The sequence below is a fragment of the Arachis ipaensis genome, chromosome B9 (assembly GCF_059453495.1).
Source record: "Arachis ipaensis isolate K30076 ecotype BB chromosome B9, ASM5945349v1, whole genome shotgun sequence".
Lineage (NCBI taxonomy): Eukaryota > Viridiplantae > Streptophyta > Magnoliopsida > Fabales > Fabaceae > Arachis > Arachis ipaensis.
This window is the reverse complement of record NC_142444.1, coordinates 27,863,256-27,886,997: the sequence shown is the minus strand read 5'-3', so window position 1 is coordinate 27,886,997 and position 23,742 is coordinate 27,863,256. Positions and strand designations below refer to the sequence as shown.

The 23,742-nt window shown below is 34.4% G+C and overlaps 1 protein-coding gene across 1 annotated transcript; it reads left to right on the top strand.

Moving 5' to 3' along the window:
- Positions 1-9,783: 9,783 nt before the first annotated feature.
- On the top strand, positions 9,784-10,269 carry LOC148544105 (uncharacterized). Its single transcript, XM_088498868.1, has one exon. The coding sequence runs from the start codon at positions 9,784-9,786 to the stop codon at positions 10,267-10,269; it is 486 nt and encodes a 161-aa protein (XP_088354994.1).
- Positions 10,270-23,742: the final 13,473 nt, after the last annotated feature.

Below are 23,742 nucleotides of genomic sequence, written 5' to 3'. Positions count from 1 at the left end.
TCTCCTCCCCAGCTGAACCCGGCTCGCGACTTACTCAGATTGGTGATCCTCTTGGTGACCCTCACTTGTATCGTAGCATTGTTGGTGTTCTTCAGTATGTCACTATTTCTCGTCCTGAAATTTCTTATGCTGTTAACCGTGTTTGTCAGTTCATGCATTCTCCTACTGAAATTCATTGGAAAGCAGTTAAAAGGATTCTAAGATACTTAAGTGGTACTCTTGAATATGGTCTCACTCTTTATCCTTCCAAAGATCATCATCTTGTTGCTTTTTCCGATGTCGGGTGGGTTAATGACATTGTTGATTGCAAGTCTCAACATGCTTTGCTATTTTTTTTGGTGGTAATCTCATCAGTTGGTCCTCCCGAAAACAGAAAGTGGTTACCCGTTCTAGCACTGAAGCTGAGTACCGTGCCATAGCTTTTGCTACCACTGAATTGGATTGGGTTCGTGAGCTTCTGCGTGAACTTCATCTCTCTACTGCTAAAGCTCTTATGTTAGTGCTATTTTTCTCAGCTCTAATCCAGTCATCCACGACAAGTCCAAGCATATAAAAATAGATTATCACTTTGTGAAGGACCAAGTTAATGCAGGTGATCTTGTTATTCGTTATGTGCGCTCAGCTGATCAACGAGCCGACATTTTTACTAAAGCCGTAGGAATATCACGGTTTTGCGAGCTCCAATCCAAGCTGCATGTTCTTCCACGGCCATGAGCTTGCAGGGGGGTATTAACGACAGTCTCCTACTCTACAGCAACTAACTATAATATCACATTGTTATCTCCTTGTAAATAGCTTTATCTTGTTGCATATCAGTTTACTTAGTTCCTTAATTATAGCTCTTGTATAGCCTTAACTGCATGTATATCTCCTATTTTGCTGTGTTCTGGTGCAATACCAGAGCTGTATAAATTCTAATCACATCAATGAGAAATGCAACCTTTCCAAACTTGATAATGAGAAAGAAGAAGAAGTACGTACAATCAAAGGAAGAGAAGATGAAGAGGATGGTAGTATGGTAGAAGAGCATGTAGAGTGGAGAAGAGAAGAAAAAATGACCGTGTATATGTTTGTTTCTTTATTAATGTCGAGGGAAAGTTTTTAAAATTATTTTATTTGATTGACTTTTGATTTTCCAACATCAAAGATTAAAGATATTAAGAAAATAAAAATATACATGTATAATTAAAGAGACAAATGGCTTAGTGGATAAAGGTTTTTTCATATGATAGAAGACCCAAGTTCAAATCTTTCCAAAAGTATTTTTACTAGTATAATAAAACTTTATATATGTATTTGCAGGCTTAGGCCGGCTTGACAGGCCCAACAGGCTATTTCAAAAGCCTAAGCCTGACCTTTTAAAGAGTATAGGCTTTTTTAATAGCTTGAGCCAGGGCCTATTTTCTATCAGGCCAGGTTGCAGGCCGCCTAGCCTATTTCCACTCCTATTTGTACCTCTTAAAAGGTTTTTAAAAACTATGGGGTGAGAGAAAACTACATATTCTCAGTAGAGAATGTGAATGCTGCAAAAATACAGAATAAAATACAAATAGTTAACTCATATTCCAAAAACAATTTTCTTTATCAAACCTTTAAAATTTTCTTAAGTCTTAAAATAGTTTAAATACCTTTCTTTAAATCACATTACTTAAATAAAATCTCAATCACATTAACAATTCATCAGCCACAAACAGCATTCCTCAATCACTGCAATAACTAAGTAAATCAGCAATATAAGTAATATATCCAAACCCAATATACAAACATCACTCCTCAACACATTACTAAGTTCACAGCATCAACAATCAAGCACACAAGCAAGTCACCAAGACAAATAGCACAATCACAGGAAAATAAAATAAACAACCACAACCAAATACAAATGCGCAAACAATATGATGCATTGGCTGTCCCTAGTGCAGAACATGAGCTCATGCGTCGGTTATCTATCCGCAGCTCGACGTTACTTGGAACGGATTCTGAATATGGTTTCTCCACTAAATCAGTCAGCACAGGTATCACATGTGCGGACCCATGTCAATTAGATACCAAAGTCACACGGATTTACCCGTGTCAGTCAGGCTAAAATCATAATCATATAATTGCTATAGCATATGTGCATTCAGTGAGAAATAAGGTACCATGTGGGCGAACCCATATTAGTCCGATACCACTTGCCTTTAAAGTGGGCGTCCCTACTTAGCAACTCTGCCCAGCTAGTACGTTTTCCCTAACTGGGGTCTCTACCCAGTCAATACGTTTTTTCGACTAGGGTCTCTGCCCGATCCGTACGTTTTTCTAGACGGAGTTTCTCTTAGCATCTTGGGGATTTCTTATAATTTCGATATCTTAACAAAATTATTTCATTAGCAACTTATATTCTTAATTGTTTTATTAACTCCTCTTACCCTAATGCCTTCTCGGCGACCAATTTTCTATTCAAAACTAAAAATATCAAACGGACTTGAAACTGTACAAACTTTATATCCATGCGTCCTATCAAACTGAAGTTTCTAAAGAATTTTGAATTATATTTTTTTGGATGATCTAGCTCTAGATATTGAAGAAAAATCAAGACTATTGTTCTAGATTTTTGAAACAGCACCTTGCTGTCTTGTTATGTGATTTTACATCGCGAAAAGTTCAAGCACGAGACATATCTTTTAATGGGGTCAAAAATACATTCTAAAATTTAATTTAAATCTGGTTTCATAGCATTCAGATCAAAATTGAAGCGTATACAAAATTTAGAAGTTCTGCCTCTACTCATTAAAATTTCAGAAAAGTAGCAAGGGACAAACTTTTTAGAAAAATTGGTAAAAATCCAATTTTAATCTGTTTCTTCTAAATTTTTGTGGAGACATACTCATCTAAGTTTCATCTAAAATAAGTTTCAGTTTTATATCGCTTCATATGAGCAATTAATGCTGCTAGAAGTGGTGCCCTGTTTTCACAAATCAGTTTTCCGAAAATCCAGTGAGCAACACACCTTCCAAGAAACATTATTAATTCTACAAAATAGTTATGATTTACTACCTCAGCTTATATAAGATGCCAAAGACAGTGGCAGAGAAGTTGATCTCCTTGCAATGACGGTTCTTGTGGAGTACTGAGGATGGGAGATACGGATTACCGCTCGTGAAGTGGGAAGTGGTCATGGCTCCAAAGAAGGCAGGTGGGTTGGGAGTTGGGGATGCGGTGATTCAAAATACCGCATTGCTGTTTAAGTGATGGTGGAGGTTCTCGAAAGAAGACTGTCCCTTATGGAAGAAAGTGGTGTGCTCTTGCAATAATATGAATTCTACAAGAATGGTGGGAGGCCAGCCTACTCCCACGAGAGGGGGTCCTTGGAAGGATATATGGTAGCTACAAGTTAGTAAGTCGGGGCTGAGAGAAAAGATGATCAGTGGGTTGTCGATGGAGCTAGGAAATGGAAGAACAATCCGATTCTGGGAGGATAGATGGCTACCGGCTGGAGTATTAAAAGATATGTTTCCTAGGCTTTTCTCGGTCTCAACTCTTCATGAATCTGTGATAGCAGACTGTGGCTTTTGGGATGGGTTAGCGTGGATTTGGAGTTTCCAGTGGAGGAGAGAGTTGTTCCAGTGGGAGTTGGACTTAGTACACCAGCTTCATGAGATCTTACAGTCATTCAAGCTTTCAAATGAGAGGGAGGATAGTGTGGTATGGAAATTTGATAAAACAGGTGGCTATTCAACAAAATCCTTTGTGCGAGTGATGCAGGAGGAAGTCCTACCGGAGGAGGTTACCAGTTATAGCTTCACTGATGCTGTTTGGAAAGGATTCGTCCCCCCGAGGGTTGAACTCCTTTCTTGGTTTGCGTTAGTCGGAAGGGTCAACACAAAGAATCGACTGTGCAGATTACAAGTTATTGACCAGTAGGATAATAGGTGTCTTCTCTGTGGTAAGCCTGTGGAAACCGCGTTTCGTCTATTTCTTAGTTGTGAGATTACATGGCAGGTGTGGTGTGCTTGGCTAATGGCCTTTCAACAAATGTGAAGCTTTCCAGGTACACTAAAGGAACATTTTGAGAGTTGGACGAGCTTTACAGGAAGGAAGGTCGACAGAAAGAGATGGTTCACTGGATTCTTTGCTGTTATCTGGACAATTTGGCTAGAAAGGAATGATAGGCTCTTCCGAAATCAGAGCTAACGAGTGGGGGACATTATTAAATATTAATAGATCGTTTACGTTCTACGAAGAATGGAGTGGTGGTGAGCCCTTTGGGTGTTGATGGCCGTGTCACAGTGTCTAGGAGTTGTATGTTATCTTGTTTTATTATTGTTATAGCTTTGCTATATGCTCCACTCTACTGTGTTGAGCTCCCTTTGATTCAAAAAAAAAAAAACCTGAAACTTGTGCTCAAATAAACTAAACATACAGAACTTCATAATTCTTTTAATTACAACTTAAAACATTAAGTAAATCAAAAGTTACAATGGTTGAAAGACACAATTTTAAAAACTGGAAAACAGAAATTTCAGCACAAAACACCAAACTTTGAAAAATCATATCTCCCAAACCACTTGGCGGAATTTTATAAAATGTTTATGGGTCAATCTAAACATCTTAAAATTTATTAGAAAAATAATTTGGTTCAGAAAACATGTCTAGATTTCTCCCAGATCTCACGGCAAGTTTCTTTCCAAAATTATGCGGAAATTCTGCAGCATCACTTCCTAATGTTTAACAACCAATTTTGATTCCCCTAATATTCTAACCTATACCAATTCAATTCATTTTTTATCATTATTAGTTCATATTTTCAGCTACTTCATATCCCAAGAGCCTCAAATCAATATATGTTTCTGTGTGTTTTTAATTAGGCCCCAAGAGCTCAGTTTTTTTATCTCATCAGTAATCATCAACAAGGTTCCTAGCAAGCATCCATACTTTCACAACTCAACAGCATTCATCATCAATATCATCGTCATTAAACATTCCATCACACATATCATTCAAACACCAGTACATCTTTATCATTAAACTATATCTTTCACTTAAAACAAGTATATATATAGACAAGCATAACTTCTGCATCAATAAAACAGAAAATCCAGTAGCATCAACAACAAGTAAATACATATTCCATCATCAGTAATACAAGTTCATAGTTTCGGTTTACCTAATGAAGTTTCAGCAACGTTACCATTAACAATTACAACACTAAATGATCAAACCAATCACCAATTATAACTACAAATCAACTCAATTCCATCAATTATTCCCACAAAGCAACCATAAACTATTTGCAGTTACTCATTTAATTTTATTGGCATTCATAATTTAAAATATTTACTTTTAAAAATAAATCCCCTACCTTAGTTAGCCGAAATTAAGAGAAACTGGAGGCAGAATTACAACATGACGACTGGTTGGACCACTACTAACACTGCAACAATTTCAACGATAGTAGCAGTATTACGCCCCAACACAATCAGGACAGCAGCAGCGTTAGTTCCTACAGCAGTGACCATGGTTGCAGTGAAACAGAGAATTCAAATTCAATGGAATCCGAAGTAGAAACGGCTTTAAAAATTCAAGACAGAGCAAAGGCTAAAGTTGAATTAAAACAAGAACAAGCAGATTAATAAGATATTGACAGAACAAGACATGCAAGCAGAGCAGCATTAAGGGAAAAGCTAGACCTGAATAGTGGAGGGTAGGGCAGTGATATTGAACGTAAATTGGGACAAGGTGGCAGTAAGGGTTTTTGAAACAGGGATAATTTACTGCAACAAAAGAACAAAGCAGCAGCAATAGGAGAGGCAGCACAATCGTTCATGTTAGCATGCCACGTGTCCAAACTATAAAAGTGACACATGTCACTAACGATCCACACATCAAGCACGTTAGCATGCTATTAACAGAAAATGACTCAGGGACTAACATAGTACATTTTTACTAATTTTAGAGATGTAATTAGTGCCATCTGAATTTTAGGTGCTATTTTGATGCACAATACCAATCTCAAAAACTATTTTAAAACTTAACTTGAACAAAAATTATGAAATTTCTAAACAATTAGAACATATATGAGTAAACATTATAGATAACTAATTTGGTGGTCAAGTGGTTAGCTCACTCTTTCTTTTAAGTAAGTATATGAAGTTTCAATCTCGTTTTGTACATATAATAACTCATTGAACAATATTAAATAAAACTCTGATTCCCGCAATAGATTAATTATTCGTCTGCTGGACTGAGAGATACCATAAAAAAAATATAAATAACTATTATATTGCTCGTTTTTTAATCACTCTAGGGAAGGTTTTATCTCATGAAGTAACGACATAGCAATTGCTCTTTCTTGTCAATTAGTTGTTTGTTGAAAAATTAGATTGGGAAAAGATGTTTCTAAGGATAATGCAGAGGCATCTTATTTTTTTTTTCAAGCGCATGTGGATTATGTCTCCCTTTAGTTCACAAATTGACCATTATGATCCTCAAAATCTTTGGCTCCATGAACTTCACTTCACAAATTTCCCATCAACACTATATTCATATATAAACCTTTAAGCTTTTTTCTAATCATGCCTTTGCTTTACTTGGATGCCAATAGTCTTTTATGGTTTGTTAAATTGATGATTAAAATTATTAATAATTAGTAGTATAATTGATGTCAAAGCTTCCAACATGATGTGACGGGCTTTGGAGAATATATATATGCTTCATGTTTGCAACAACAGTAACATGAAAAAGTTTAATTTCTTTAGAGAAGATATGAATTTAATTTGTAAGGCCAATTAATACTTCTGGGTAGGCATTTTGGATCTTAAACTGTTAGAATCGTATCATCCCATTGAATCAATGCAGTAAAACAGCAACTTAAGGTGATATGTTTGGTTTTTTTTTTTTTTTTTTTTTTTTTTTTTTTCAAATTACATCCTAACACATACACACCTCTTCTTTCTCTTTTTATGGGTTCTATATAACCATTTTTTAGTTTATGCTAAAATTTGAAACCGGTGCATTTTCCAAACAAAGCATATATAGATGCTACTAAACCAAGTCTTAGGTGTAAGGTGATATGTTTGTTGAACCTAATTATTGAAAAAAAAATGGCTTGTTTGTTAAAATTTATAGAGCTAAATAGGCCACAATAATCAAAATAAAAAAAAGTTTAAAAATTAAAATATTTCAGTCATAATCAGCCATAATTTTTTTAAATTGAGTTTATTTATATTATCATTATACATATTGAATTTTTATCACAGTTTCTTATCACAAAATTTATCATAGATTTTATTTTTTTCACATGTTAATCATAATATATTTCTAATTATTAATGTAATGTATCTAATATTAATGATACTTAATATAATTTAATTTTTACATATATTATTGCAATAAAAACTAATCTTAATAATACTCTTTAATTGATATTAATTTTAATTTATTTTTTTTGTAACCACTCACCTTTTCATTGATTCACCTCACTCCACCTCGTTCACAAGGAAAAAACTCAACTTTAAATTTTTATCACTGGTGGCATAACAAGACACAGATGAAGGAATTGAAAGCTTGATGCATCAATTAGTCAGAGAGACAGAGAAATAGAATTTGCAATTGAGAGTGTTTTATAAATTGAATCGATACGTGCATGCTACACTCTTAAAGCTTTTTGAGTCTTATTTCGAGTGGATCGGATTAGCCAAATAATTCACAACCAATTGCAATTCTCTTTAATTTTTGGTATTGTGACATTTGAATTCGATCATACATAACATTCATAATTTCATATTAATAATATCTATAATTTCGTACTCATAAGTCAAAACATTATTCATAATTTCATACATACATACGATGTCCATAATTAATAAATTTTTATAATTAATATTACCAAATTTCAATCTATGTATCTTATTGTATTGTTTAATGAGTCATAATTTTAATTATTTTAATATTTTTTATTTAATATTTATATGTATGCTTATTTATTAATTTTAATATGATGAGTTAATAATTATTTTAAAAAAATTATTTTTTAATTTTTGTTTATATTTTATTTTTATTTTTTAATACTCTATATGTAAAGTATGAGTTGTATAGTAGAAGTTATTAAAATTTTTTACTTTAACATCCATAATTTTATATGATAACATCTATAATTTTAAACACATAATATCTATAATCAATGAATTAGTGCTAATTTATTATTTATTATTTTATTTTGCAATTCGAAAACTAATAATTTTGAACGTTTTTTATTTTTAATAAATGGAGACTAATCAAATTTAAGATATTTTTATTTTTTATAAAATGTATTGGGGCGATTTGAGATTTTTTTAGGATTAAAAATATTAAAATTTAAAATTTTTATTTGAAAAAAAAAATTATAGAATTATGAATTTATTAATGAAAGAGATTTTTTTTTGAGATTTGGTTCACATTGAATTTGAAATTGACTTTTGGTGTAATTAAATGAAAAAAATAATTATAAAAAAATTAATTGTGTCAATTAATTAAATTAAAAAAGTGATTTATACTCTCTTGTCAGTGTAAATATTATTGATCATATATTTTTATTTATTGTTTATAATATTTTGACTAGCTAAAATTACTCAAATAATTAATAATAATGGATTTGGCTATTATAGTGTAGCTTCCAGGTAGGTTTATGGTGACAACCGGTTGAAATTCAACATTTTATGATATCCTATTAAAAACATAATTTGAATAATACAAATAAATTAGTAACTTATTTTATGTACAATCAACCTTTTTGATTCCAGTAAACACTCCCACATATACATAGTTATTATTCATACCCTGATCTAAACACAAAACCAGGCCTAATAAGGACGAAAGGTCCGACTTCGAAGGGTTGCCTTTCTAGAAGAGGTCGGACACCGTCCAAGGGGCTCAGCTCCATACGATAGGTCGCTGCTTCTAGAAGCCTCAAATTCTATCTTCTCCAAAAGATAGACCACAATTCTATCTTCTCTAAAAGATAGACCCCAATAAACTTCCAAGATATCAGATAAGATAGAACTACCATCACCAAAGAAGTCATCAAACTCTACTATAAATACAATGGCACCCCCCAAGTATAACTCATGTTCAATCTACTAAAAATCTTCCTAAAGCCCTTGCTAACTTAAACATCGGAGTCTTTTGCAGGCACCACTCCCCACCTCCTCACGAGAAACTCAGACAGGTAGCACCTCGACATCACAAGTCGAACGCTGCCACACAAAAAGATCTGGCTCTCACGTTCAGGCCTAAATCAACGTTTCAGGTAACCCTCGGAAAATTAGCACTGTTGCTGAGGACCAGGAATTCATCCCACAACGATGGCAGAAACCAGCATGAAGATGGTCATACGGCATCCGAATCTGAAGATGAGCCCCAACCTGAGAGCAACGCTATTATACTATCACCACCGCCTCAACCACAAGGGCCACAGGGGGGAAGGACCAGCGGCTAACCCTCAACTAGGCGGATCCGTTTGGAAGTTCGTCACCGCGAGGAAGAAGAACCCCCTCAAATAGCCGAAATACTGGGACTCGTCCGAGGTTAGCGAGATCGGCTAGAGCAACTTGAATACCAGGCAGAAAGACAGTGGGAAGCTGAACGAGAGCAACAGAGAGAGGTAAAATGACAAAGGGAGCTAGAGGAAAAGCTTCAAAAGCTAGAGACCGATCTCTGAAGCCGAACTAGCTGGACAAATCGAGAAAACAGCCCTCTGGGGAAAGAAGACCCATTCTCCGAAGAGATCATGCAGGCCAAAGTACTAAGGAATTTTAAAACCCCAACATGGACCTCTATGACGGGACGACTGACCCCAAGCATCACCTCAGCAACTTCAAGAGCAGAATGTACTTGGCAGGTGCCTCGGATGCTACCCTCTGCAAAGCATTCCCGACCACCCTAACTAAGGCGGCCACGAAGTGGTTCGACACCTTACCTCCTAGATCGGTAATTAGTTTCGACGACCTATCCCGGAAGTTCCTGACCAGGTTCTCCATCCAGAAGGATAAACCAAAACATGCACCGCGCTTGCTAGGAATCAAACAAGAGATTGGGGAAACTCTTTGCAACTACATAGAAAGGTTCAACAAAGCATGCTTGGGAATTTCGAGCCTACCCACTGAAGCTGTAATCATGGGACTAGTCAACGGCCTCAAAGAAGGGTCATTCTCCCAGTCAATTTCCAAGCGACATCTGGGTTCTCTAAATGAAATTCATGAGAGGGCGAAGAAGTACATCAATATAGAGGAGAATTCATGGAGGTATACATAGAAAATCTCATGGAGGTGTACGTAGACGACATGCTCGTAAAAACCAAAGAGAGCATTGCCCGACCTCTCTAAGGTATTCGCCACCATAAGAAAGTATGGAATGAGATTAAATCCTTCGAAATGCACCTTTACGGTGGAAGCAGGGAAGATCTTAGGATTCGTGCTCATCTAGTAGGATCAGCTCTGAAATCACTCCCCATCTACTTTATTCTAAGGAAGGGCAAACAATTCAAGTGGACCCCAAAATACGAACAAGCCTTCCAAGTCAAAGCCTTCCTGGGCCAGCCACCTATACTAGCCCGACCTATAAAAGGAGAATAGCTCGTCTTATACCTAGCAGTGGCTAGTCGGGACATAGCATCGGCCTACGTGAAAAAGAGAAGGGACAACAACCTCTCTACTTCATCAGCAAAGCCTTACAGGGAGCTGAGCTGAACTACCAAAAGATAGAAAAGTTTGTCTATGCCCTTATCCTCACGTCTCGGAGACTCCGACCTTACTTCCAGGCTCACACCATCAGAGTCCACACTAACCAGCCAATGAAACATATCCTGCAAAAGATGGACTTAACAGGTCGGATGCTACAATGGGCAGTGGAGCTGTCTGAGTTCGACCTAAAGTACGAAGCTTGGACAGCAATCAAGTCACAATACCTTGCTGACTTTGTCGCTGAATACACCGAAAGTCCAGGAGATCCGACCACATGGAGCCTATACATAGACGGGTCATTAAATAAAGTCGGAATTGGGACCGGGATCATTCTAGAAAGTGACCAAGAAACTCGGATAGAGCTGTCCTTGAGATTCGAATTTCCTGTCTCTAACAACTAAGCAGAGTACGAAGCCTTACTCGTTGGCATGAAGTTGGCTAAAAAAGTGGAAGCTGAAAAGCTGGTAGTGTTCAGTGATTCACAGGTAATAACTTCGCAAATTAATGGAACTTATCAAACCAAAGACCCCACTATGAAGAAATACGTGGAGGAAACCCGAGAACAACTGGCACACTTTGTAAAAAGTGACATTCGACATATAACCCGAGAATTCAATGCCCGGCTGACGCTCTCTCAAAGTTAGCCAGCACCAAGCCGGGGGCAACAATAGGAGTCTTATCCAGCAGACCCTGCAAACACCATCAATATCAAAAAGGAGGACAATTCAAATCCAGAAGCGTTAGTCATATCCAACCAAAACTTAGGATGGATGACTCCCATAATCAACTACCTCAAATTTGATACACTTTTCGAGGACAAAAAGAAGCCAGAAGGCTTATCAAAGAGGCGTAAAACTACAATGTCCTATATAAAAGAGGGATCTCAACACCCCTCTTGAAGTGTGTACCGACTTCTAACACAAAAGAAGTCCTGGAGGATGTACACAGTGGCATCTGCGGCAACCACCTAAGAGCTCGGCCACTGTCCAAAAAGGTGATCTGAGCTAGTTTCTTTTAGCCGACCTTACAAAGGGAAGCAACCAATAAAGTCATATTGGCCGGGTTAAAGCGCCGACTACAAGACTCGAAGGGAGCTTGGGCTGACGAGCTCCCTCAAGTCTTGCGGGCATATCGGATTACCCCACACTCCACAACAGTGGAATCACCCTACTTGCTTATGGAATGGAGGCCATGATTCCAATAGAAGTTATTGAAGAATTACCTAAAGTAGTATTCTACAATGAAAGAGTCAACACCCAAGCACAAAAAGAAGAGCTCGACCTCCTCCCAGAAGTCTGAGAAAGAGCTTGGATTAGAGAGGAAGCTCTAAAACAGGGGATAACTCTAAGATACAACCAAAATGTGGTCAAAATAAAGAAATTTCAGCGCCAACGACCTCATCTTGATCCGGAATGACATCGGGGTACAAGAGTCAGGAGAAGGGAAGCTGGCCGCTAATTAGAAAGGACCTTACAAGATAGTAGAGGTCCTAGGTAAAGGCTACTACAAAGTGTCCAACCTCCAAGGACTGGAGCTCCCGAGATCTTAGCACGCATGTAACTTAAGAAGTTTCCTGTCTGAGAACGCATTAACTTAAGCTCGACAAACCGCAAAAATCATTGTCTGACCTAAACAAGGTCGGCAAGATGAAGCAATGAGGTCCAAGTTAATGTAAGAGGTTACATAAACAGCTCGTATAAAGCGATCTCAATGAGATCGGATAAAAAACGGGTAGTAAAAGTAAGTTGATAAAGGCCGATTATTCGAAGTTGGACCTATAAAGGAAACTCAGCGTCCTAAAGTCGCAAAATAGACAAATCAGAAAGTCGACTACAAAAAACATAGCTCCATTTCAAAGGCAGAAAAGTTCTCTAGAAAATAAAAAGAATAACTAGGAACATTACTATTAAAAGTTGTGGAAACAACTAAAACAAAAGGTAAAAATGTTCAAAGAACTACCAATTATTACAAAAAAAAGAAAGGGAGAAAAAGAAAGGCCACAATACTTTTATAAGAAACAAAAGGTAACGGGCCTAATAACTCCTCTATTAAAACGTTCGCACAAATCAAGGAAACCTAGCCCCTCATTTAAAGGGGGTAACGTTCAAAATTTTGAAACACGTCGAGCACTCGACTTCCGGAAAGGCAGGCACCCGACGTCCAAGCAGGAGCCTTGAGATGCTTGAGCCCGACCTCTGAAAAAGCTCAGGACTCAAGTAGGGGCATTGTTCATACCCTGACCCAAACATAAAATCAGACCCAATAAGGACGAAAGGTCTGACCCTGGTGGGTGGCCTTTCTAGAAGAGGTCGGACACCGTCCAAGGAGCTCAGCTCCACACAGTAGGTCATTGCTTCTAAAAGCCTCAAATTCTATTTTCTCCGAAAGATAGACCCCAACAAACTCCTAAGATATAAGATAAGATGGAACTACCACCACCAAGGAAGTCATCAAACTCTACTATAAATACACTGGCATCCCCCAAGTATAACTCACGTTCAATCTACTAAAAACCTGCCTAAATCCCTTACTAACTTAAGTATCGGAGTCTCTTGCAGGTACCACGTCTACCTCCTCACAAGAAACTCGGACAGATGGCAACTAGGCGTCACAAGTTAGACGCTACCACACAAAAAAATTTGGACATCACGTTCAGACCCAAATCAACGTTTCAGATAACACTCAAAACAGTTACATACTCTCACCTAATGCTCAACCAAAAACCCACATCAATATATTAGACAGGCTTTTCTAGCTCATTAAGTTTGCATTTTTTTATTAATATAAACAAGATACGTATATATATAATTTTTACTGTAAATAAAATATGTAATATGAAACAAAAACATAAATACTTTTAAATTTATATTCACGTATATTGATAATTATTATCTTTATTTTATTTAAAAAAATCCAACATAATATGACTATTCTTTTGCACCAAACGTTGATTGTAAGAAAGCTAAGTTTTATTTAGGGTTAAATATTTTTTTCGTCCCTAAGGTCTGGGGTAAAAATTAAATTCGTCTCCGACTTTTTTTTATTATTAAAATCATCCTCAACGTTATTAAACATTATAAAATCATTCTTTTTTAAAATTTTAGACTAAAATATCATTCATCATCATCTTTCTCCTTTACCCTCCTCACTCTACTGTTTACTTCAGCCGCCTCCCTACTCCACTCTCTTTAGTCTCCACGCAAATCTTCAACAACAACAATACCAACTATTTTTTTTAATTTCAAAAAAATCAAACAAAGCCAACACAAAATCAACAATAACAATATATCCAGATTCAAAAATCCATCACAACAACAACACCAACTATTTTTTCTAATTCCAAAAAAAATAAAACAAAGCCAACACAGAATCAATAACAACAATATATTCAGATTAAAAAATCCATCAACAACAACACTACATTCAAATTCAAGATAAAAAATTCAAAAATCCAATCCTTCAAACACGAGAGAGAATGCAGAAAAGAGAGAAGAGAGAAGAGAGAAAAAAGAGAGAATATAAACCCCAGAGGTTCCAGATCTGAAGAACAAGTCTTCTCTTTTTCATCTTCTTCTTCCCAGAGGTTCTAGATCCACACGTCACATGAACCCCAAACCCTCTCTATTCCGAGAAATCCTCTTCAAGTAGAGAACATGAACACAACCCTCGATCTCTCTCGCTAAACGGCGATCATGAAGGAAAGAATTTGCTAGTCCTCGTGGGAATCTCCACCGTGACTTGTGACTCGTGACCGAAGCAACGACGAAGACGACAGACAGCTGTGGCAACTCGTGACTACCTGACTCGTCCTCGCCAGAACCTCCACTCATGACGACAAAAAGCTTCCTCCCCTTCCTTCTATTTCCAGTTTCACTCCAGTTCAGTTCTTGTGGACAGATCCAAACCATTATAACTTCTCCGGGTTAGGTCTCCGCTTCGAGTTGAGGCTCCACAAGAGCTCCTCAAGCGGTGATTGGTGCCGATGATTTAACACTAGCTGTTGCTCTGTTTTGTTTCCTTTTTTTTTCTTTCCTTTTTCTTTCTTCTTCCTCTCTGTTTCTCTCTTCTTTTGTTCTGCGTCTTTTGTTTTTTTTTTTTTCTATTTTAGGTGGGAGGGGGTGGGGTGGGGTGATTTTTTAATATTTTTTATTTTTATTTAAAGGTAAAATTGTCCAAAAAAATGTTGTTTATGGACAAAAAGATAATTTTATAATGTTTTGTAACGTTAATGATGATTTTAATAATAAAAAAATAAAAAATAATTTTAATTTCAACCCAAATCTTAAGAACAAAAACAGTACTTAATCTTTTTATTTATTTATTTATTTTCTTCGGTTAAAATATTTCTAGCGGTTCACTCACATGTTCCAATCATTTGGAGTCGATCCCAAATTTCTCATAAAAAGGGACGCCAAAATTTTATTTCAAGGAATATAAATAAAAAATAGAAGGAAGAAAAGGACAAGTGGAAAACATTGGTTCCAATTGCGTAATGCTGACCAACTTCATTTTGGTCTCTAATTAAAGATCCAATTAATTATAGAGAAAATTTTACTTTTTTTTTCTGTGAGATACTAAAATGATATTCTTCTCTTTTCTATTTTATAAATGTATATTTTTCTTCTTTTTAAGTTCTAACTTTTAAAAAACCTCTTCTTTAATCCATTTTAAATTTTTTATGTTAATTAATGTTAACTTTATCTATTTTTTAAGAAAAAATAAATTATTTTTAAAAAAAAATATCCATTAACAAAAATTTTATTTTTTATCATTAAATTTTGCTTACCAAAATATTTTTTAATAAATTATTCTTTTATTGATTAAATTGTATTTTAAAAAAATTAATAATTATATTATTTTTTTAAAAATATCTTTCAATAATTTTTTAATTATTAAATTATAATTTTACCAAAATTTTTGTTAACAATTTTTTTATATTTTACTATTAATTTTTTTTATCTATATATATTATTTTAATATTAAATAAAAAATTTTAGTAATATTATTTTTCAATATCAATATATATTAGTTGTTATACATATTAATAGTAGTAAGATTTTTTTATTTAATGTTAAAATAATACATATTGATATCAAAAAATTAATAGTAAAATATAAAAATAATTGTTAACAAAAATTTTGGTAAAATCACGATTTAATATTTAAAAAATTATTGAAGGTAGGTGTCTTAGAAAAGAATAATTTAATTATTAATTTTTTTTAAAGTATTTTGGTAAAAATACAATTTAATCAATAAAAAATAATTTATTAAAGAGTATTTTGATAAGAAAAATTTAATGATAAAAAATAAAATTTTTGTTAATGGTATTTTTTAAAAAATAATTTATTTTTCTTAAAAAATAGATAAAGTTAATATTAGTTAACACAAAAAATTTAAAATGGATTAAAGATGAGATTTTTTAAAAGTTAGAAGGAAAAAAAATGTACATTTATAAAATAGAAGGGAGTGGAGTGTCATTTTAGCATCTCGTAGGAGAGGAGAATGAAATTTTCTCTTAATTATATGATCGTAGATAAAGATATAATTATGCATATTAAAATAAATTATTAAAATTAGTTATTAGTATAAAATATATATTAAAATATAAATATATATTAAAAATTAAATTATATATATTTATTTATATATAAATATATTAATAATTAATTTTAGTAATTAATTTTACTGTATGAATAATATTTTTATAAATATAATATGACAACGAAGCCGACACAAATTATTAACCTATAGAAACAGTAAGTGTTAATAATAATAATAATAATAATAATAATAATAATAATAATAATAATAATAATACGGCCTTTGGAGTTTGACTTTGTTGAACAGCTCATATGGGAAATTTATGTATAATATCAGATAAGGCTACAAATTAAAAAGCATTATGAGATATGGAGATTATATTTATTATTTTATTATTTGATTGAATTGGGATTTTTGTTTATAATATAATTGTTCAAGTTGGAAGGATGAATTAGGACATTGGCTTAGGCCACGGAAGCTTCACCATGTCAGAGCCAAGAGACAGCCTATCCTTAGAAGGATATAGCAATATTAATATATTACTTATTTATTTATTTATTATTGAGCGATGAAGATAGTTTATTGGATATTCACATTTTCATAGCATGTTCATGGAAAAAAATGAAACTATGGACTGGAAGGCAAATTACTAATTTGGACGCTTATGTTCCATGATTAACTTGAAAAGAATATTGTTCAATTTGTGCCAAATTAAGAAGGACAATTCAATTGCAGAGTTTAATTAATTAATTAATAACCCGGACAAATGTCCTTTGATTACTTCTACTTGAAGATATTGTTTTCCTGCTTTTAGTTTATTTTAAAAATATAATGTAGCCTCTATTTAATCTTATGTTAATTCACATTACTTTATAGTTTAATTTATACACTTGTTAATACCAATTTTTATTATTGTTGGCTTTCTCTTTCGTAATGCTGTGCATTCAATCATGCATTATTAGCATAGGAATATATTATTTATTTATTTTGGGGAATTAGGAATCTATTATTTTATTTCTTGATGACCTGACCTTTTCTAAGTACAGGGTAAAAGGCTCAAGATAGGTATATCCAGCAAGTGACGGTGCTTTCTTATTATTATGATTATTCGTGTGCTCGGATGTTTGATGGTTCGAGTTGGCTTGTTGATGGAGCAGAGACTTGTAAAGGTTGGGACTTGAGCGCGGACTGGGATGCTGGAGTCTGGCTCTGTTGTCAACTGGACGGCGAGTAGAGACCACTTGCAAGGACTGGATCCGTACAAGTAGGCGGCGTATGAGAATTAGGGTAACGTACCTGTGGAGAGGGGTAGGCTCCTCTCTCTTTATAGTCTGTACTCGGGTGGGTTCTTTGTGGCCTGGTTCATCTGTCTGTCTAAAAATTTCTGCTAACTATCTAAATTCTACGTGGATGAAGAGGTGATGCGCGAGTCACCTCCCGACTCGGGTCGATCAACCCGTCGGGTCGTCTATTCGCATCCGGACCCAAGTCGCTGATAGCCTGGACCGGAACATAGACGAAGGAAGTTTTTGTACATCTAATAAAATTTTAATTTACCATGTAGTATATATATTACATATATATTAATAAAAATAGAAAGGACCATTACATATACATTATATATATTATATATATTAATAAAAATATATGATCGATATTGTATTATGAATATTATTAATAAATTAATATTTTATTATTTTATATATATTATTTATATACACTTTATTCTCATGATTTTTTTTAAATTTTATTCGATTTTCTTTTAAATTATGAAACCAAAGTTCTACTGATCTTTTTTTTTAAAAGATAATAGATCTAAATCAATTGAATTTTTTTAATTATTTATAAAAAAAATTCAAAATCTAAATACATTTTCAATCTTCAAATTCTCAAATTCCAAACCAAAACTTCACACTATCAATAAATACATTTTAAAGTCCAAATCCACAAAATTTTTCTAATTTCAATTTTCAAGTTTCTTATAATAATAATAATCAATTTTCTATTTTTCAACCACATAATCAAAATTTACAAATACCACATTATTCATTTTCATCCATATTTAACCTCTATTGAAAATGTTATTCCAACATTCTTGCCGTTTCTAACTCAATTTAATGCATCGAGATATGACTCATCTGGTGTTGGTGGTTTTTCTAACTCATCCCCTCAAACTCCGATACATTCTAGTCCAAATTCGTAATATTCAAATTTTGCTAATCCTCGTGGATTAGATGCTATCGACCTCAATGATGATGAAATTGAAAATCATAAGCAAGATAGTATTTAACACTGGTAATGAAAAAATGATGATATATTAATCAGTGCATGTGGTTGAATGTTTCAACTAACTCTATAGTTGGTCCCGATCAAAAGGGCGAAACATTTTGAAATCAAATCCACGCGCCTATTGTGTAGAATTTAGCACTGATATGAAAAGGGGAGACAGTTGCATGTAAGAAATGATGGTATAAGATCAACAAGGCAGTTGCATAATTTGCTGATCGCTACAATCAAGTTAGTCGAAACATAAGGAGTGGTTCGAACGCTAATGAGATAAAGGAGTTAGCTTATAAACTTTACTCTATAAATTATGGTAAAAAATTTGCTTTTGAGAGGTATTAGAATATGCTTCGTTTGGAACAAAAATGGATAAGTCAACTACCAATACAAAATGGAGGTTCAAAGAGAACCAAAATCAATGCAACTGAAGCATATTCATCATCATCAAATCGAGAAATACGTTGGCTGAGGAAACCAATATGGACTCTCTCGCTCGCCCACAAAAATCAAAGAAGAGCAAAAGAAAGGATAAGAAAAAAGCACAAATACCTGAAGACCTTAGTGAAAAGAAATCATCAGTTGTCAAGAAACTACCTCTCATAAAAGATATTAAGAATGTTAGGAAAAAGAAACTAATAGATAAAAAAAAGAAAAGAGAAAAGGAAAGGGAACATAAAGAAAATATTATGATAATCAAAGAAAATGAGTTACAAATTCAAGCGGCAATGAAGAAACAAGAATTACAAATTCGGAGGTATATTTAAAAAAAAATAGAAATAAAAGCAAAGGAAAGGAAAATGGAAATAATGACTAAGAAAAGAAAAAAATAAATGGATATGCAAATACTTAATGCTGACACATCTACAATGAGTGAAAAATAATGAGCTCTTCATAAGATTGCTTGTGAGAAAATAATTAATAAGTAGTTTATTTAATGGTTTCTTGTATTCATAGAGTTAAATAGTTTGTTTTATTTTTATTGTGTATTACCATATATGATGTACTTTGTTTTATTCCATTTTAGGATATAGTATATTTTATTCATTTGTAATTTAACTTTTAAAATTAGTCAATATTATTATGTATTATTATTTATGAAAGTAACCGTTGCAAACACTACAAGAAAAATATTAAATACTGTCGAATTTACTGGCGAAATAATGAAAATAATCCGTCAATAAATCGGTTACTATCGGATTTTGCGTTAAATTTTAAACAGTTCCATATACACAACAAACGTGTCAACCCCTTCAAAGAATTCAAGTTTTAAAATCCCCCGGTCTACCGTTATCTCTATCATACATTCATAGACAATGATTTGAAAATTTATTGTACGTAACACACGTTTTAGAATTCAACCAACAACATAACTTTTTAAAATTTTTAAAAAATTCTAATTATACTCTATAATTAGAATCTTTTGCTAAATATAATTATTATTTTTTGACAAATTAAATATATTTTAAACAATTTAAACATAATTTGACAGAAATTTTCCTTAATTCTCCTTAAACCAAACATCTTCTTTCGAGTTTTACGTGCAAAAAAACTATAAACACAAGGTGAATTGCAACAAAGTTTTGCTGATAGGAGCGTGCCTGCTTATTGCAATGATTGATCTTCATTATAAAATTGTCGGCTAATGTATTTAAAAAAAAAAAAAGGTTTGAGTGAACAACGGGCAACTTCATTATATAACTATTATTATATTCAATTAGTAATTTAATTATAAGTAACACGATAATGTATTGTATCTTTCAATTAAAAATGAAGATGGTAGTAGTTGATATAGATATTTATGATTAGCCTGTTTGCTATTAGAGATTATTAGTTATTAAGTTACTAGAGTTAAAAAACAGTTAAAATTTTAGTTAGTTAGAGGATAAATCTAATTAGAGTTAGCTTAGATATATAGCTTACACATTGTAATTGTTAGGGTTAAGTACTGAAATCGTCTCTAAGGTCTGGGGTGAAAATCAAAATTGTTTCCGACCTTTTTTTATTATTAAAATCATCCTCAACGTTATAAAACATTATAAAATCGTTCTTTTCTACTTTAATTTTATTTTTTTACCATATTACCCTTATCCTTCATTATTAATAAAAATAATTAAAATTAAAAAATATTATTAAACCCCCCCCCCAACTCCCCTCCCCTCCCTTCTCTTCGTAACTCACCCTTCACCCCTCACCCCATTCCTGACTCCCGACTCCCGTACCTCCCTTACCCCCTCACCCCACTCCCGTAACTCCTATCCCCTTCCTCATGCTCCTCTCTTCAAAATTCTAACCCCAATTTCAACTTCAATTTTTCTTCTCACCACCGCCGCCGCTCTACTTATTTGTTTCTGGGGTTCGCCGCCGCCGCCGCTGCCGCCGCGTGGTCATCGGGAGAGGGATCTCGCCGGCGTTGCTTCTTCTTCTGTGACTGCCCTGCTTCTTCTTCTGCGACTGCTTGAACTTCTGCTTCTGCTTGTTTTGCTTCTTCTTCTACTTTTGCCCTGCTTCTGTTTGAACTTCTGTGGTCATCTGTGACTGCTTCTGTTGTTTTACTATTTTTGGATCTGAAAACTGAAATTGTAATTGATGATTATTGAATTATTGTTTATTGAAATTGTTGTGATTATTGAAATTGTTATGGTTCTTCTGCCTCTGATTTTTTTTTGTTGATTTATTTTGTTTTGTAAATGTTGTTGTTAATTTGTTTTGTTTTGTTATGAGTAATGAATGGCTATGGTGGCAGTGGTTTTGGTGGTGAGGAAACGAAGAGTGAGAGGAAGGAGATTGGGGAAGAGTGAAAAGAGGAAGGGGAAGAGGAGAGGGTGAGGGAGTGGCGGTGAGGGGTTTACGGGAGGGTGAGTGAGGGAGTGGGGTGGGGGTGGGGGGTGGGTTTTGTTTTAATTTTTTAATATTTTTTAATTTTAATTATTTTTATTAATAATAAAGGGTAAGGGTAATATGGTAAAAAATAAAATTAAAGTAGAAAAGGACGATTTTATAACGTTTTGTAACATTGATGATGATTTTAATAACAAAAAAAGGTCGGGGACGATTTTGATTTTCACCCCAGACCTTAGGGACGATTTCAGTACTTAACCCTAATTGTTACCTTTGTGATCATTCATTCTACTTTTATAGTAATTCTACTCTCATTCAAAACTTTTTTCACAGTGCCTTTTCTCTTTCACTCCCTATTTTTCTCACTACAACCTTCATTGCTCAAGTCTTTATCATGGTGCGGTGAGGGTAGAAAGTTACATCAATGACGAGAATCGAATATGGGATAGAAGGAAGAAGAGATAGCTACTAGAGGCTCCCGATTCGGCCCATCTATGACGAATAAGGAGCGAATGGAGGATCCAGCTTCAACGATGGAGGATGAATTTTCTTTGAACAACATTCAGACACTCACAAGATTCCTGAATCAGCTTTCAAGATTTGAGAATTTTCAAGGAAGAATGAATCAAAACCAGAACATGAATCAAAATCGCAACGTGAATCAAAATGCAAATCAAAATCCCCTTCCATTGTAAATGTGACATTGAACCTATCGTACTATTATTCTTGGTCCCGAAATATGCGTCTTGCTCTCAAAGGTAAGAAAAAGTTAAGTTTTATTGATGGCACTCTCCCTAAATTCGATGTGCATGATCCTCTGTTTACAGCTTGGAAAAAATGTAACACCTATGTAATTGCTTAGTTGAATCTGTCCCTTAATCCTGAAATCTCTTAAAGTGTGATATCGAATGAGATGGTGTAACACCCTAATTAGTATAAGCTTTACCTCGCATTGTAAAGCAAAGGTTAACTAGAGATTACGACAGTTCTAAAGCTCATACATATAATATATAGAAAGAATAATATAATCTAGAAGCCCGATGAAGGATGTAGCTCAAATACAGGATTTAAAAAGCGCAAACGTACTAACGAAGCTTCTAACTTACAACACAAGATACAGATAAGATATATCAAAATATAATAGTAAAATATCATAAGAATCTAGCCACGGCTCGCGAAGTTTAAGCCGGCTAGCCATATACAGACCATACATAAAACCAGACAGTAAAATCAGCTTATACATTTTTGTTCTCTCAATATATGCCTCTAGGATAAAACAAAATACAAAATGAGAGATGTATAAACAAATCAAATCAAAAGACTCAAAAAGGTATCCGGATCCTCCGCTTCTGTCACCATCTAGGCAACTCACCGAGGTGGGTTGCGACTTGCATCTGAAAACACAACAGAAATATGGTATGAGAACCGGAGGTTCTCAGTATGGTAACAGTGCCTAGTGACGTAGGATATAAGACCCCGGGACGCCAAAGGCAATCCTAGACTTCATATCCATCACAAGATTCATCTTAGGCATACTAAAACAAATAAGCATAATATATAAATCTTAACATAAATAAACCGGGTAATCTATTTTAGGAGATTTCTATTCTAACCAAGCACCGCTGTCCCACAGCCTTCACCAACCTATCCTCCATGCGATCCCATCGCCATTGCCTTCCGAACCTCCTCAATCCCAGTAGAAATCACAATTATATAAAATACAAGTAAGACACAAGTAGAAGCATATAAGGCAAGTAGTCAAGTAAGCAAATAGGCATGTTATTCATTTAGGCATACAATTACAAGTCGGCAAAGCATACAAACAGATAGAAGATGCACATGATGAATGCTTGCCCTATTGGCTGTGATATCACATTGTCGGTTCAACTGCCAACCCGACACATCTCCATGGAGACGTCACCCTTCGGAATCATCAATGGGAACCTCCGAGATATAGTGCTCGGATCATTATCCAAGGTTTTATGCCTACACGCTCTATTGATCTGAAGGGATGCAAGCGGGATACTCTTGCCTCAGACCTCACATCTCAACGCAAGCGGGATTATACCACCGTCCTTACGCCGCCGCCGCTACCTCGACAGGTGGGATCCAACTGCCGTCCCTGCTGGGCACATAGCGTCTCATAATCTCAATTTAAAACAGTAGTACAGTGGTTTTTCATAAAACATTTTCAATACCACAATGATTCATCATCGCACCTTCGAGTCCTTGACTCATCTCAACCACTGTCCAATCAACATTTCAATTTTCAAACTCAACAATTCATCAGTTTTCATCTCATATATCAATCATCCTTCACATACCATCAAACCACCCTCAATACACCCGAAACCTAATCCTCTGTTTTCTAATTTTTCATAAA

Coding starts and splice junctions, on each gene's coding strand:
- LOC148544105 (XM_088498868.1), top strand. CDS start 9,784: ATGGACCTCTATGACGGGACGACTGACCCCAAGCATCACCTCAGCAAC.